At 38.7% G+C, this 10,905-nt stretch overlaps 1 protein-coding gene across 2 annotated transcripts; it reads left to right on the forward strand.

Annotated features, from left to right (window-relative positions):
* The first annotated feature begins 1,422 nt into the window (after nt 1-1,422).
* Nucleotides 1,423-9,673, forward strand: LOC113343434 (zinc finger CCCH domain-containing protein 55-like). 2 transcript variants are annotated; one of them, XM_026587614.1, is made up of 7 exons: nt 1,423-1,520; nt 1,630-2,545; nt 3,277-3,480; nt 4,750-5,641; nt 5,828-7,853; nt 8,178-8,289; nt 9,188-9,673. In XM_026587614.1, exons 2-6 carry the CDS (start codon nt 1,645-1,647, stop codon nt 8,205-8,207), a joined length of 4,053 nt encoding a protein of 1,350 aa, XP_026443399.1. In that variant the 5' UTR covers nt 1,423-1,520; nt 1,630-1,644; the 3' UTR covers nt 8,208-8,289; nt 9,188-9,673. The 2 variants fall into 2 exon arrangements, with proteins under 2 accessions (XP_026443399.1, XP_026443400.1); XM_026587615.1 differs by lacking the exon at nt 1,423-1,520 and having other exon boundaries at nt 1,527-2,545.
* Nucleotides 9,674-10,905: the final 1,232 nt, after the last annotated feature.

A 10,905-nucleotide genomic window follows, 5' to 3' on the forward strand; every position in this document is an offset into this window, starting at 1 on the left:
CAGCAGTGCGAATCTGAGTTTCCATACTCGGCATATCTTGATTAGTTTCACCCGGACATCCAAAGTTAAAGAAGTGATTTAAAACCAAGTGAGTAATCTCCATGTCTATTGCCTTTCTCAAACAAGACCATATGGCGAACACTTTTACTTCATCTGTTGAAAACATGGGAATTGAGATTTCTGCTGCATAAAGGCATTTCTCTAGATCATCTTGAACCAGAAACCCCTTACCACCATTAAGAGAATTCAGATCCCACCATACATTAATAGTAATGGAAGTCCAGCCTATAAGGGGAGGTGACCAATGGGTAGGCAAATGAATCAAAATAGGAAAAATATCTTGTAAAGTAGTAACATGACAAGGGGTATATTTCATGGATATAACTCTTCTTAGCATAGTCTCTGGTAACTCTTGTTTCTGGGAAAATAACACAGGGTTCTTACTAGACCATATAGACCACATAATGTTAGCGATTAAAGGAGTATTATCACTATCATTAGTTTGAGAGTATGCGCCTATTCCAAACCAATCATGATTAAAGTTCATATTGCAAACCACTAGAATAACCAATCATGAAGATTAAAGTTCCTAAAAAAAAACAGTTCTAATATGCAAGATGGAAACAAACCAAACACGGCTCACAACATGGCAAGTAACCATAACATGCATAATAGATTATTCAACATCACCATATATAGAGGACATAATTTTGACTCGATGTGCATTTGTTCTGCAAGTACACTTCTAACAGGGATAACATTGCAAGCATATTTCCATACAAAAAGTTGGACTCTAGCGGGAACTTTGAAAGACCAAATACGATTCCAATAGGTTTTGTCTACATGGACTCTAAGACCTCTAAAGCACATTTAGGCTGACTTAGATGAGAATTTCCCATTTTTAGTCAAATACCAGTGTCACATGGCCCAAAGGGATCAAGGAAATCTTTTGACAAAAAGACTGATTAAAGTGATGCTGCAACTTTACAATGTCTCAAGATCTGGTGTCTGGATCAATGAAACAATTAACAGTCAAAGAAAGGTCAGAGATTGTGTTAGACCTCGGGACAACCTTACCCTAAGAAGGTATCTAATTATCACACCAGGTATCCAACCTTACCCTCGGGACAGATGTGCCGAGAAAGCTTGAACACATAGGATACATAAGTAAGGGGATATAGGATCACCTTGTCTACGCTGAGTTGTAATTAATAAGACATCAATACCCTTCATTTTGAATCGGAATATTCCCTTAAACAACCGTGGCATTACAAGTAATTCAGAAAACACCAGAGGATATCTTCGTCATCCGATTTCCACTCTGGCTAAATTCTCCCCCCAAATCTCAGTCAGTAAACCACACCACACAGATGCAAGAAAAAAAGGCCTAAAATTATTTCTCCCCCCCCCCCCCCCCCCCCCCCCCCCCTTCCAAAAAATCCCCACAGTCGAAAACCCTAAGAAACCAATTCAGATGATCTTCGTTCTCCAATAGAAGATTCAATTCACCACCAGAACAAGTAAGATTCTCAACTAATTTATAATTGTTTTCATGATTTCGTTTAATTTGATTATGTTTTGAGAATGTATGCGATTTCAAAACCTAATTAGAGTGTATTGATGAATTAGGGTTAAAAATTTTAGATGTATAATCAAGGAAACTTTAGTAGTTCTTCTCAGTTCAGACCTAATAATCCCCAGCAAAGCTCTATGCAGCCTCCTTCCCATCAAGGTGGAGGTGTTGGTGCTCCACCACCTCCACCACTACAACCACCTCAATTTCCATCAGCTCCAGCACCTCTGGCAGTTCAACATGGAGGTCCTGTGTATTACCACGGTCCACCACCACCTACAGGTCCACCTTTTCCTCCTAGGTTGGCACCAATACCATCTTCTCATGGGCAAATGTTGTATAGCACAGCCACACAGTTTCATCCTCCTCCTCCTCCACAGCATGGGCAGTTTTTGCCACCACCACCACCGTCACTACCATATTCTGGTTTTGTTCCAGTTACTTCTTCTTATGTACATTCTTCTTATGAAAATCCTTTCGAGACTGTGTCTCTTCCACCATCAAGCTTACCACCACCACAACCGCCACTACCACATGATTCTACTTCAAAATTTTCTGCTAGTTCGGATGGTCGAAATGCTGAGGATGGAAATAGATGTGTCAAGGGAGATACAGGGGAAGATTCAGAAGTAGAAGGAATTCTGCCTCCTCCTCCACGAAAGCCAGCTGAACAGGAGATTGTTAAGAACATTGAAGTTTTGTGTAATCATATTGCTAAGAGTGAGAATGGGCCTGCACTCGAAGTTCGTGTAAAAGAAAGTGGGAATCCTAAATTTGCTTTCTTATTTGGTGGTGAGCCTGGAAGTGAAGCTGCAATTGCTCACGAGTATTTTCTGTGGATGAAAAGTAAATGTTGTATGAATTTACCATTGGATAAGCAGCCTGAAAACACTATTTCATTGCCTGCGGCTGCACCTTTAGAAATTGAAGATGCATCTCATTCAGCTCAAGATTCTGACATGGAGATGGAAGGTTAGTCGTGTAGCTCATGTTCTTTAATTAATTTGCTGGAATCTAGTAAAAGAATATTCTTTCAATTAATCTATCTTTGGTTGCGTATTTAGTAACTCTTATATTGTCAAGTCCACAGCTGCAATTATACCTTAAGTTGTCAAAGATTTGAAGTTCATGTATATTTTGTGCTGGTTTCCTGAGTGATTATATGCACTGTGTAGTAGTTTTTATAGTGCAATTTCACTAATACATAATAAGGCAATTCATGGACAAAAATGCTTCTATAGAATCAGTTGGTGAAGTATTAAACTAGTTGTTAGGTGCATAATCTGATGTGTTGGGAGGAACCTTTAGGATCACGTATGATGAATTGAATGGGTTCATGAGTTGGGTAATATTGTGTGTCAACTATCTTTTGTTATTACATTATGTGGGTCCTCTTGTCTATATTCCTGGTTGTGTAAATTCCTGTGATTCTCGAAATAAACTGTTTCCTTAATTTTTGTAAAATCCTTCTGATGCAACAATTTGTCTGAATGTCATATTCATGAACAATTTGAATGTGTAGTTCTATTATGTACACTAATGCAGTTCTGGTCTCGGGTTTCTTGTTTAGCACTTGAAGTATATTCTGATAGAAGTGCCATCAATTGATGCTTGCTGTAACTGCATCAAATTTAGATACTAAACTGCATCAAATTTATTACTAGAACTGATTTTTTTTTCTTCTTTTTCCTAAATGTTTCTAGATGGTATGAATCAGTCTGACATAGATCAAGGGGTTTCTGACTCAGTTGAAGGGCTAAAAGAGCATGTTTTCAAGAGAAACGAGGTCTCATTTGTGAAAGAACAATCTCCTGGACATCCGCATTTGATATTCTCACCATCAGTGAATATCACACCTGGACTTCTACCTGGTTCAAAAGCTTCAGTAGTTGCTGCAGATGGAAAAGGTTCACGTTGTTTGACCTTATTTTCTAGCTTCACTTTTGTCCTGCAAAATTTATATTAACATGTGTTAGTTTGAAGACTCGTAGCTTCATTTTCCAGATTCACTAGCACATACTTTAAGCATGCATAGATATTTTGACGGTCGTTACTGTAGTCAAACTTGTGGGCCTTGAAAGTCGTAACATAAAAACATTGCACTCAGAAGCGCATCTAAAGCTATGATACTTCGTACAGAATTAGTGCATGGAAGCGCAGTTTCTATCTGAATTCTTCTATTCATTGGAAGGCATAAATCATTATTCCAGTAGTTGAAGACTCGTAGCTTCATTTTCCAGATTCACTAGCACATACTTTAAGCATGCATAGATATTTTGACGGTCATTACTGGAGTCAAACTTGTGGGCCTTGAAAGTCGTGACATAAAAACATTGCACTCAGAAGCGCATCTAAAGCTATGATGCTTCATAGCAGTATTAGTGCATGGCAGTGCAGTTTCTATCTAAATTCTTCTATTCATTGGAAGGCATAAATCATTATTTCACTTAAATAGCGCTTTTAGGGCTAAGTTTATATTGATCAATCATAGAGATGGTTACTGAATGCTCAAATCCTAAATCTACATGTGAAATCATAGTTCTGAGCAAAAGCCAAAATGTTTAGAGTTCACACTTACTAAATGACTGGCACTGCCCTTTCTTCTTCTTTTATTCTCTATTTTGTTTTTATCAGAACCATTATCGCCCTATGCTTGGGAATTAGCCTAGATTGGGTTAGCAGTATATCAATAGTTGAATATTTGAATGCTATAATTTTATTTAAATATTATGATCAGATATAAAAACATTGTTGATTTGGTAGTCTTGAAAGTTTGAATGTCTGATACAAAGATCAGTATTCTGTATTCACTGTTCAAGGCTCTGATCTTCACAAAGTTGTCCTCCTTCGGACATGGATCCACATGCTTTATTACCTAGTTCACTACTTGTTTGACCTCTTGTTTGAATAGCCTCGATTAACTGTTATATACTTTGTTGGTTAAAATTGGTCAACTATACCTGATCTTTATGACCAGCAATGGGTTTTGTCATCACTGCTTGATTCATTGTTAGATCTTCGGTTCAAAATATTTTTACCACCATGCATAACAGCTTTAGTTGTTAGTTGAAGGTGTTATTTTGTAACTCGTATACAACAAGCTCCATTTATCACATGTATGTAAAGAACTTAGCTTTGGTTTACATTTTGAAACTCACTTGCTAGAATTGTCCCAGAACAACAAAAATGTGTGCTTGAAGGACCATCTACCGAAGATGATAGCTCAGCTTCAGGGGGCCTCAGGTACACTTATCAAAAGCGGAAGCAGGTCGTTCCTCCCACTAGAGATGTAATCCTGGACAGCGTTCCACATGCTGATGCTTGCGTCAGTGGTGAGGAGGCTTCAGGTGCACTTATCAAAAGCCAGAGCCCATTATTCAGACGGTTGCAAGAGTATGCTTCTGATGACTCTGCAGAAGATAATGACAGTATGCCTTGTGAAGACGTGAGTCCTGTAATGGTTTCACCATCAATCACGGCAAGTAAAACAAGTTCACATGAAGATGAAATGACCATACTGTATGCAGATGTAGGCTGTGAAAATATTTCTGCAAAGGAAGAGGTGATTATGCCGTCCGCAGAGTCAGGTTCCATACAACCTATCGATCCTCTCTCTAGGAAGCCAAATATTTCACAAGATTCACTTGAAGTGATTGAGGCAAGTGATATGGCTAATGATTCTTTAGAGACAACTGTCAAACTTCAGGATAATTATAGTGGAGATCAAACATCCCATAGTTTGACGTTCAAGGATGACATCCAAGGTGATGCTGGTATTGGTAGCCATAGTGATAGGCTTCGGATACAAAGTACAGAAAAGCTTCTCACCTCAAAGAAAGTTGATCAGTTTGGGAGATTGGTTAGAGAAGACGCGAGTGAAAGTGACTCTGATGGTGCACGCTATACCAGGAGGCGTGCTAGGAGAGCTAGTAGGATTAGGAGCAGGAACAGGAGCCGGAGCAAGAGTAGGAGCAGGAGCAGAAGCCGAAGTCGTTCTCCACATGGTAGACGGAGAAGAAAAAGTCGTAGCCCTCGCAGGAGAAAGGATAGGAGAAACCGATCTCGCAGGTAAAACACTATAACTTACCTTTGATTTGAGTACATTCTCTGTTGGTTGATTTACTGTTTGTAGGTCAAATTATTAGGGTTTTGTCTAATTTATTTTTCCTGCAAGCTACCACTGTGTAGCCTTCTGTTGTGTTATTTCTTAAGCTTTACAGATGGCAGTTTTCTGAAGTTTTTGGTATGTTTCAGCTGGACTCCAAAGAGACAAAGAAGCAGGAGCAGGTCACCTAATTTTAGGCATAAAGGCGAGAATGTTCTTGATAAAAAGCAGGATAATAGGTGTCAGATTCCATACTGCATGGATTTCTTTCGAGGAAGATGCTTCCGTGGACTATCTTGTAAGTATCGACACCACACTTCAACAAGTGGTGATCCAGTTAAAGATAATAAGAGCAGAAATCAAGAGTATCTCGAGCTCCCAGAGAATCCAAAAAACAGTGATGTCAATGGAGTTCCACAAATAGTTATGAACACAAACGTGGGCAACACTAATCCACTATCACAAGTTTCAGTAGAACATGGCACCTCTTTAAAGGAGGAATTCAAGAATCAAGAGATGTTACCCTATAGCAGCGTTGAGATGAGAACAGATTGTCGTTTGAGTGTGAATAAAAATTCGGGTTCGGTAATGGATGATAGAAGACGAGTTACTTTAAGTGGATCTATTCGGTCAGCTGCTGGAGTAAACCTATCGGACTCTGAGGCTGCAATTACTGGAGTGATAGTACAACAAGCTCCGCAGGAAGAGCTTGGTGTTCAACTTAAGGAGAACGAGATTTATAGGCAACCGCTGGAGATTCTGCCATCTGAGGTCTTATCAGTGCAATTAAAAGTTGTGTCAGAAGCCCAACATTTGACTGGTGTAGTTTCTCAGAATGAACCTTGCTCGCTTCCAAATAATGTTCAACCGCCTCAAACTAATATTCCCAGTTCTCAGCATATTTCCCAACCTTTTTGTGGTCATCCATCTAATCCATATCCGATCCCAACTTCAATGAGCCAGACCCAGGTGCATCATGTTACTGCATCTTCCTCGTTCCCACTTCAGAACATTGCGCCTCAACCTACTGATTCTAAAGAATTCCAGCAACCCAATTTTCCACCATCAGGTTTCCACTCTTATGCTTCCCCGTTACCTCGTCCCCCTGCTTTTCCTCAAGATGTTAATGCGGCATACATGTCAATGCCACCTACCGCAAACATTCATGGTCAGTTAGCCCCAATGGAGAGGCTTCCTCTTTATCAGGCTCCATTTCAGGACCAACATTCTCAATTCCCAGTTCCACGACAGACTTGGGCGCCTTTGCCTCCAGCTTCAAATTCTGCCTTCCAGAATCCTGCTTTTCATCTACAGTTTTTACAGCAACCCATGCAGCCAGGGAATGAGTTCTTTCGGCCAGTAATGAGGCCTTACTCACATGAAGTGCCTTATAACAATATGTCTCAGTTATCTGTTGCTGGTGCATCCAAATTGCACCACAATCCATATGCGTCTACTTTCGAACAAACTCCTGGAGACTCCAGATTTAGTTCTGTTCTTAGGCAAGATATGGAGCCCAACTACAGAAGTAACAATGATTCACTTGGTTCAAATGCATCAATAAGTGGGCAAGGCATTGGTGCTTTTGATTCTAAATTGACTGATTTACCTTTGGATTCTAGTAGATCTGGAGGCCAAGTCCTGGGGAATGAGAATCTGCCATTGTTTGAGAGTGTTGAGTCGTCTTCAACTACACTCGGAAAACTAGGAAATACTGGTAGGCAGGCTGTCGAGGGTGCAAGTGCTGCAAATATGTCTCCTGGAGATGACGAGCTTGGTGATACAGCAATAGATGCAGAGGTTGGTGCCGTGGAAAATGGGAGCCCTCACATTGCAGAAGAAGGGAATTGGAGCCCAGATAATCCAGCTGATGCAGGAAACACCGCATCTGGTGATGATGAGGTTGGTCAGGTTGAAACATCAGGGAAGAGCAAGAAGAGCAAGGATTCCCGATCAATGAAACATTTTAGGGCTGCTCTTGCAGATTTTGTAAAAGATGTTCTAAAGCCATCATGGCGCCAGGGTAACATGAGCAAAGAGGCATTCAAGACAATTGTCAAGAAAACTGTTGATAAGGTATCAGGAGCTATGAAAAAGCACCAGATTCCAAAGTCACAGGCAAAAATAAATCAATACGTGGAGTCTTCACAGCGGAAATTGACAAAACTTGTGATGGTACATGTTCTTACACACTAATCTTTTTCGCTTACCAAAAGATTTTTCATGCAACTTATGTTACTCGCGCAACGTCTGACTGCCTTTGTTTGTCGAATTTATGCAAAAGGCTGGAACACTGTAGCCGTTAAAATCTTGCTAATTTAGAATTTTGCTAAAAAGCTGGTAGCTTTTCTGCTTTTAGCATGCTCCTCTTTCTACGTGTTTCTGCTCCTTGTCCATTCCCTGTAACTTGTCACAGGATTAACCTCATTATAATTTGAGCAATCTTATAAGTATAAAGTAGTTTGCTTAAACCATATGTTACTCATCTTTGTTTTGCAGGGTTACGTGGATAAGTATGTCAAAGTATGAAGGGTTTGAGGTGCTTTTGACCATCTTTTACGCTCCTTCATCAAAGTGTGGAAGTGTTTGAAGAAGACATGTGGTTTGAGGAGTAAGTACTTTCCTAAATATATCCTCATTGTATTATCCAAACTGGATTCTTAAGTCCCGATATTCGGAAGATTCATGATGGATCTTAAAATTAATATTTGGAAGTGGAGTGTTGCCTAACTGATAGTTAATCGCAGTATGATTCTTTTGCTCACAGTGGTTTTGATACTGCTTCATAGAGACCTTTTAGACAATGCTAGATAGTGGAGAAGGAATTTTTTTTATAGTCTATTTCCTGCTGATACTGTATTAGCATATATCATTCGTAAAAAAGATTGTGCCTAGAAATGGTGTTTTGCTTAAGACGGCATGTTCCACAAGATGGAAGTCTTAAGTTCGGTACCATTATTATAATAAAATCGGGTGTCGTTATGATGCTATCAGTAGGACACAGTTTGTTTGGAAAATGGTTTGGATATCCACCCTGTTAAAAAATGTTAAAGGAAGTGTTGCAGTATTATATCAAAGATAGATGTTCAATGCGTGCATTTAAAATTGAAATTTGCTATATTACTGTAGATTTTCATTACTGATCATGTTGATAATAGACAGATTTGTAATGTCTGTAACTGGGCTCTAGGCTAATTGAATTTGACAAGTCCAACCTTATTAGCCATATCTAGTGTAATTTGGTGAAATACATACGCAGCGTGGTGTTTGAACATATCTCTGCAAACCCTATTTGGTTGATTAAATTGTGTAAAAATGCTAGTTACTTGGTTCAAATATATTTCTGCAAACCCCAACAACTAAAAGAGAAATTAATATGTCAACTGACACTACTTCTGTTGTTGGACTAATCGTCACAATATTCGAGTGAAGATAGTTATGAAACTCTAAGGATGCTGATTCTTGTGCAATTGGTATTATTTTAACTCTTGGGTATGTCTATATTACAGGAATCAGAGGATGCTCTGTGAGAACCAATGGAGTAATGATAGCTGAGTGTCTTGCTTGGTTGAAAGCTGTAGACGGTATGCTGGAATCAGGGAGACGGAAGATATTGTGGTGGGGTAAGCAATGGTAGACACACCTGTCAGTTGGAGAAGCAAGGTTATTCGGTAAGAATACAGTAGTAAAATTGATAGTGATAGTATTGTGAATGTTGTTCATGGGTACATAAGTAGAAACTGTATTTACTTAGCTGACTATGTTGCTGTGCAAGGTAGAACTCTACACATAGAAGAAACAAAGATAATAGGAGTTGTCTTATTTGGTTGAGGGTATTTTGTGAGAAAATAGAATTGTTTAGCTTCTACAACATTTCCTCCAAGTGATTTTGTTGGCACAGGAACTAGCCAACCTTTGAGAGGGGAACCAACTTATATTTCTAAAGACGAAGGCAGTTGAAAAGCTTGAGCAAAAAAGAAAGCAATCTTGTGAAACTGTTGTGTACTTCGTTTTCTATCTTTTGTTATTTTCCCTTCCATTTCTATTGCAGGGTTCAATATTTTTGGGTATTCATATGTACACCCAAATTAGAAATGTACCCCCCCAAAAGAGACACGTGTCACATTGATGGGGAGAGAAGGGAAAATTGCCAACTAGGTAAAAGTAAAATTTAGCTGGAGTTCACATGAGCTCCATTGGGTTGCGCGGACGCAAGGACGCACGTTAGAAGATGACACGATACGTGTCCGACGCATCAATATCTTATTTGAACGCACCGATGACTCGGGTTTAAAACATTTTTTTTCATTTTCATTTAAATTTCTTCCTTTATTTCTACTATCATTAATTAAATGAGGAAAGACAAACATTTAGATCAATCATTTAAGTCTTTATTAGAGTTTTGTAATTGGAAATGACATTACATATATCCTTGGTTGGGCATGTGTTGTTCTAAGAAAGCATTTTGATTGTATCATGTGGTTAATAGTGATAATGCTTGACCTTCAGCGTGTATAAACAACGATCTCGCCTTTTCTTTAGAAATTTATACACATGTAACATTATTTTCTAATTTTTAGGATCGAAACACTTGACTTTGTTATATAAATACATAATTGTATATATAAATAAAATATGTATATACGTGTCCGCGTTATAGTTTTATGAGAATTTTGTAGTTTCCGCATCTGCATCGTGTCCGCGTCTGTGCAACCCAGGCTCCATTGCACCAACTGGCGGATCGAGTGAACTATTGAAACATTGCCACGTAAGGTGATATTGGTTTCTCGTTTTCCGAGACCATTTTAAATTTTAAAACAAATTGTATAATTGTATCATTTGTAAGAGAGAAAGAGGGTTTGAGTTCCTTCAAGAGAGAGAAAAATGAAGGAAGAGAAAAGGTTTCAGTATGGTATCATTTCTATCAATGGAGCCGAATGAAGTAGAATTAGAAAATGATCGAAACCTTAAAAAAGTTTGTGACGATGGAGGATCAAAACCTATGATTTCTTCTTCAAAAGATGCGAAACCAACTGACTGTTGTGGTGAGTTCTCTTAGCATCTGTGATTATACGTTAGATTGAAGTCTTTTAGGAAAGTTTTGCTTAAATTTTGTGTTAGTTCATTGTTGGCTTGTCTTAATATGACGAATTTGTTTATTTTTCCTAATTTTTTCTTTCCATTGGATGGATCCACTCCCTAATTTATCTTAACATCGATTAATATC

This window comes from Papaver somniferum, unplaced genomic scaffold (assembly GCF_003573695.1).
Source record: "Papaver somniferum cultivar HN1 unplaced genomic scaffold, ASM357369v1 unplaced-scaffold_6, whole genome shotgun sequence".
NCBI lineage: Eukaryota > Viridiplantae > Streptophyta > Magnoliopsida > Ranunculales > Papaveraceae > Papaver > Papaver somniferum.